Here is a 6,652-nt window from a genome sequence, read left to right on the forward strand (position 1 = left end):
CCCCCAACCTGCCCCCTAAATTCACTGAATCTCTGTTTTCATTTACTGCAGAAATAAGGAACTTTTCCTTAGCAAACAGCAGCTTACTTTTACTCATTAAATACAAGATATGAATTATATTAATATTAATGTTTTCTAGCTGATGAAAAGTCACTAATATCTAGTCTTCAGTAAATATTAGTCAAAACAATCTCTGGACGTCTTTGAGACAAACCCATTCATTTCTTATCCAATATCATGTAATGAGATCAAGCCTTTGATCTTAGGAAATAAGCTATCAGGTGTAAAGAAGTCGGGATTATTCCTAAAAACCTGAGATTGGTGACAAGTTGTCCATCATAGAAATCGGATCGATTGGCTTTGGAAGCATGTGGCATCAGTAGATGGTAAAAAGAGGAAGCCTGTCGCAGACCCTGGTTCTTTTCTGGTTGGTTAATTCAATAAAGTAAAAGATCTAAGGAGATCATTTTTTGAATTTTATTAAAATCAAATACTATGTTTCAAAAGAGGTGGTGTAATAGAAGTTTTAAAAAACTTCTCTATCAAAAAAGGTTTGAGGAGTAATTTACAACATATTTATATATATATATATATATATATATATATATATATATATATATATATATATATATATATATATGCCGCCGCAGCCCACAGCTGATCAAACTGATTCCAGCTGAGTTCTGCTCATCTGCATTTGACTCGTTTTCTACAGAAACGTCTGAACTTTGTCTGGAAAATACTGATATTTCTCTTTTAAGAAAAAACTCAAACTAAAGAGTCCAAATCTTTGGCTTAAAGAGCTTAGTGGCTTTTATATGATCTTTCATTTAGATTTGGCTTGAACAGTTTTTTTTTTTTTTTTTACTTATTTTTTATTAGAAAGATACAAAAATTCCTTGAAAGCATCTCAGGTTATGTATTATAGAGCAAAAGGCAGGAAAAAAACAGAAAAACAAAAACCCAGAAAGCTTAGTAATAGGCTACATATGACTGGAAATATGAAATGTTAAATAAATAAGTGGATTTTTAAGACATTACAGTTTGAACAGTTTTAATAAATCATGTTGAAAGCTCTGGTTGCACCTGAACATGCAACTCGAAGTCAGGCAGGCTTTGGTGTTACGCAGCGTCCCTGTTGACCTCGGGGTCAGCCTGCTGACAGATGCAAACAGCTGGTTCTCAGATTTTCACAAAGATTAAAGTGAGAGGTTAGATTAGGATAAAGTCTTTGGAGCCAGATAAACAGCTGCCTTAGAAACATAAACAGTTTCTCCTTCTCCTGACTTTTTCCATCTCTGTGTAAATAACGCCCCCTTGTGTTCAATCAGCGACTCACCACTTTCACTCTTTTCAAACTTCCAGAACACCTAAACATAAATAAGACGTGCATTTATTAAACCGCAGTAAACTATGTGTGGTTTAAGCCATTGAACATGATTTTTATCTAAAGTCTTTTTCTTCTCCTCCAGGAAATGCTGCAGCATTATGATTTCCACAAGTTTCCGTCCCTGAAGATGAAACTGATTGAATCAGTGGATAAGATGCTGGCCACAAAGATCGCAGGTCTGATGGCAATGATCCGCGAGGAGGAGTCCAAGCAGCCTCCAGCCATGGTGTCTGGTGGTGCTTTCCAGGGCTCAGAGGACGGGCCTTTTGGCCGAGGCTACGGGGAGGGCATCAGTGCCGGGGCGGATGCGGATGACTGGATCGTCAGCCGTGACAAACACCGTTACGATGAGATTTTCTACACGCTGATGCCCGTCAATGGGAAGATCACTGGCGTCAATGCCAAGAAGGAGATGATGAATTCCCGACTGCCCAACACTGTGCTGGGAAAGATCTGGAAACTGGCTGACTGCGATCACGACGGCATGCTGGATGATGAGGAGTTTGCCCTGGCTCAGCATCTGATTCAGGTTAAGCTGGAGGGCTACGAGCTGCCCAACGAGCTGCCCCATCACCTGGTGCCCCCATCCCACCGAAAAAACCCAACCGCAGACGCACTGTACAACCACACGGAGGACTAGAGAGCTCACCGAGTGCCAAAGCCACCAAAGACACACAGATGGAAAGATGTCCAAAGGTGGACACAAAAGATCAATGTCAAACAAATAAATATATAAGTTTTATTGAGTTTGTAGAGTTTGTATATTAAACATTTCATCTAAGCAAAAGAATCCTGAGAGGAAAATTTTGTTGTTTTTATCTTGAAAAAGGACTTTGTTGTAAAGAAAACCCAGGTTAAACATCTCCAATTTACTTCCTGCCTTAAATTGTTTAGATTCATGTCCTCTCTTTTCCGTTTTGATTTTATTTCAACTTTATCAGCTCTAGTAAATTGCTGGTGAAAATTCTCAGTCATCCCGGTCAGAGTCATTCCAAAGAGTTAAATCAATCCTCTGGACTTTGTTTCCAAGTCTGAAGACGTTTCTCTTCCATCCAGGAAGATTTTTCAATCCAAATGTCAGAAATAGCGTTTAGTTCCAGGTTTTATCCAGCAGCCCAACAAAGCCTGGTTTTAGTTTAGAAAACATGCAAATAGAAACGGATGAACGGGTCCCCCCCTTTGGAATGGGGGTCGTTTGGCTTCTTTGTTAGCCTGCAATGCCCCATACCTGTCTATGTCTCTGAAAGGGGGGTTGTTAGAGGGAATAGTTGGCCTGGATGAAGAGGTGAGGTCTTCTGTGCTCCTGTAAAGCGGTCACATCCATTCCTGGATGTAAATTTATGTGACTCAGTGGATTTTTTAGTTTTATAATATTTTTATGTGACAAATTAAAGGCCTGTTTAATATTGGTAGGACTAGTCCTAATTATGCTTTCAATCAGTGCATACCAATCATTCACAGCACATAGTTTGCCACTAGAGGTGGTATCAGCAGATGTTCATAGGGGTGACCCTGCAGGGCAGCGGCCACATTTAGCTTAATATCCTAACTTTAAAATGTCAAAGAAGGATTTTCTATCAGTGCTGCTACACTCCACTGGTGTACTACAGTACACTGACTTAGAAAATACCTGCTGGTTCCAGAGGTAATAAATTACACGGTACCAGCAGATCACCTGGAAGGGAGGGGCATAGGGGTGATGTTTTTAGGAGTTTTCTTATGATGTTCCAAAGATGCAGAAGTTCAGGAACTTTTAAATTGTGACATTTGACAACATTCAGTACACATCCTGTCTGACTGCAAAACAATAAAATAATCTATGCAGGATATTAATGATCAGTACAGCCAATTAAATTTGATCCAGCACAATAGAGCTGCAGCGCAGTCAGTGGCTTCAGCACCAACAGGAAACCTGGACTTGATCTTGTTCTCCAGCAGAAGATGATAACGTTAAAAAGGGTTTTTAAATGACAAAAATGACACAATTTTGTCTCCAGTTTACATAGTTTCACTTTGAATCAAACTAATAGTCTGACATCTTCTGACAACCATGTTTTTTTTCTTTTTTATATCAATCCTAATCCAGCAAAGTTACATTTGGATGCTGTCATCTAAATGATTTAATCTGATGATTATTTCCAGCAGCTTTGGTGCGTGTAGAAACAAATAATGACTGATTTTTAAAAATCTTTATAAAATGTTAGATGCAACTCAAAGAGTTTAAAATGGGTCTGATTACTAATTTATCCCAAACATCAGAAAGTCACGAATCTGAAAACAGGAGTGTGTGGATCTGTATAGATTTTGATTATGCTGATTGACATTATGAAAAGCTTTGGCTTAGTTGGAACGTTCCACTTCTAAATGTTTCACCTTAACTAAAAACAACACAGTGTATTATTACAGCTTTAACTTTGTAATGGTTAGAAAAAAACAAAAACTGAAAAAAAAAAGCTTAGGTTATGTTAAGTTTACTTCAGTTTAGGCATTTAAAAAAATTAAAATCTAAAAATGAAATATGAGTTCTAAAAATATCTAGTCTTTTATATTCAAACATAGAAATGAAACTCAGCTACGCATGTTTCAGTTAAATGTCGGTTAATACGCATTGCCGCCTAGTTGAGAGCATTATCCCAGTTTGTAAAAGGTTTTCTGAGGTTCAGCGGCCTGCATCAACCCACTGACGTTCCTGCAATCCCTCCTGAATAAGCATGTTGCCAGATCATTGCATGGTTTAGTTAACTTTGCAGCAATCCCTCATACAAGCATCTCTGGAGTGAAACCAGAGCAGAAAAATCCAGGGAAAAAAACACATTTAAAACATGTAAACCACGGTCCAGCAGCACTTTTAATGTTAAAGATACATGAATGACCTTATAGACATCCCAACTCCATCTATCTAGGAGAGAAAGATATGAGCTCTGACCTGCAGTAATTTATATATGCCATGAATAAAGGGGAACATAATGAGTTTGATTGTAACAACAGATCCTTTAACTACTGTGTAACATGGAAAGACAGCAATAGCTTCAGTTACTCCCCCATGAGACTCCACTGCTTGACCACAACACAAGGATAGCAGTAGCTTCTATAAAGAGGGAAAATTGATAGCATAAAGTTAATGTCAGTAAGAACTATATATATTGCAGAATTTAAAAATGATAGGTTTTGATAATGTAGCAGAGTGAGGCAACGTGGTCCTTAGGTCCTCCAGCAGTCTAAGCCTATAGCAGCAGAACTATAGAGATAGAATGAAGCAGAATGATGAAAAAGGGGTCCCTATGTCCTCCAGCAGTCTAAGCCTATAGCAGCAGAACTATAGAGATAGATCAGGATAACCTGAGCCACTCTAACTAGAAGCTTTATCAAAAAGGAAAGTTTTAAGCCTAGCCTTAAAAATAGACAGGGTGTCTGCCTCACGGACTAAAACTGGTAGTTGGTTCCACAGGAGAGGAGCCTGAGAACTAAAAGATCTGCCTCCCATTCTACTTTTAAAAGCTTTTTACACTAAATTTGCTGCTGGAGTTTGTCAGGGATTCCCTCTGGGAATCTATTTCCCAAATGACCCAATCTCAGATAGTTAATGGAAGGATGAACGGGTGATTGGTCTGCTTTAAAAAAAAGGGGTTTCTGTCTTAAGGTAAGTTCAGCGTTGGGATCATTTTCGTTGGGATCATTTTCGTTGGGATCAAATGTTGCTGATGTAACTGAAACCGGAAGACAAACTACTTCCTGTTCAGCTTCCTGTTGATGGCAACCGCAGCTGGTGATGGCCAAATGAGACTTCATGAAGCAATGAAGCCTTCCAACCCCATGCTTTGCCTAAAGGTCAATTATTTGATGACACTATGACAGTCCTCATATTTCAATCAGAAAACAGCAAATTGTGAAATATTGTCCAAAAAAGGTTGTTTGTTATAAACGTGTCATTACTTTCAAGTTATTAAAATGATTTATACCAAACATTTCTTTTAAATATTTTGACTTTCTGCGGAAGTTATCTGCGGCTAAACGGAGACGTCCAGGGCTACCGTGAGTTATAACTCCCCTGCAAGGTTGCCTGGTATTATTGCATTGGATAAATCCAATTCTCTTAGAGAGCTGCTGTTGGTCGAACAGACCAGGCTGAGAGGCGGCCTGCAGAAAACCCAACCAAGCCCAAGGCCTTCCACTTCACCAAGTCCAACAGAAACATCCATCATTCCCGCTTTCCGTCTGATGCTTAATAGGTGCTTTGCTTGGGTGAACTCGGAAGGACAGATAGTTGTGTTTGTGCTTTATTAGAAATAAGCTTTCTGATTCAGCTGCTGCTTTAATGCTGATGCTCACGGAACAGACTGAACGAGCCGCGTGGGTCTAAGAAACTGCTGCAGTGGACTGACTAGCATCGTTAGCTCCCAGCTACCTCATGCCGGACACCTTGTACAGGCCGCATTGTGAGCCAACCTTTTCTTTGTAACAGCTGGACCCCCCCGGGACCAGAACACCTGGGGCCAGCTAAGCTAACCCATTTCAGCCTCATCACAGTTTAATGCATTCCTGGGTCCATTTTGCACCAAATGATTTTAATTATCTATAAAACCGAAGGGAACTGCACTGTTTTGACTGCATTTATTATCTCTGCGTCAGGTTTATTGCTGATTTACAGGACACAATGCATTAAGCCTTAAAACTCAGGCATTCCTCACAGACTTTGAACGTACTCTTAAGCACCTCTTCCCCTTTCATTTTTTATTTGTGCTTATTTACAGTAGTCTTTAGTCTCTGTGAAGTTATTAGATATAATACTGTGTGATTATTAGTTAATAAAGATACCGTTGTATTTTCAACCGTGGTCTTTGTGTTTATTTTACACAGTTTATCACTCAGGCTGGATTCACTCTTCCTTCTGTAGCAGAATGAACAGAGACACATTTATTTGGTTGGTGATTGATAACGTTGCTGATAGCCATAATTAAATTGATAAATTGGTGAAACTGGATTTCAAACAGCCGGAATCGAGAGTCTAACCTTTTATGTAAGAGACGTAAGTCAATGAGCAAATTACAGTTATAATCCTTCAACTGATATTGAATAGATATTTTGTTTTAATATTTCTATTATTAAGGTAATATCTTCAAATGTATCATATTTGATGAAAATCTCTCTCTTTACTGTCAATGGTTGCTTTATTTCTCACCCACCTGGCAGAATGGGTGAACTTTCGGTTTCAGTACAGCCCGTCCAAGAGCACATCCATTATAAATGGGGGTGGGGTGGGGG

The 6,652-nt window shown here is 39.0% G+C and overlaps 1 protein-coding gene across 1 annotated transcript in view; it reads left to right on the forward strand.

Moving 5' to 3' along the window:
* LOC107096061 (EH domain-containing protein 4-like) overlaps positions 1–2,363 on the forward strand; it is a 43,207-nt gene extending 40,844 nt beyond the window's left edge. The window contains exon 8 of the mRNA XM_015392547.1: positions 1,473–2,363. Within this exon, the coding sequence (XP_015248033.1) occupies positions 1,473–2,030 (558 nt within the window). The 3' untranslated portion in view covers positions 2,031–2,363. The remainder of the gene's footprint in view (positions 1–1,472) is intronic.
* Positions 2,364–6,652: the final 4,289 nt, after the last annotated feature.

This window comes from Cyprinodon variegatus, unplaced genomic scaffold (genome assembly GCF_000732505.1).
Source record: "Cyprinodon variegatus isolate N-32 unplaced genomic scaffold, C_variegatus-1.0 Scaffold595, whole genome shotgun sequence".
Taxonomy (NCBI): domain Eukaryota; kingdom Metazoa; phylum Chordata; class Actinopteri; order Cyprinodontiformes; family Cyprinodontidae; genus Cyprinodon; species Cyprinodon variegatus.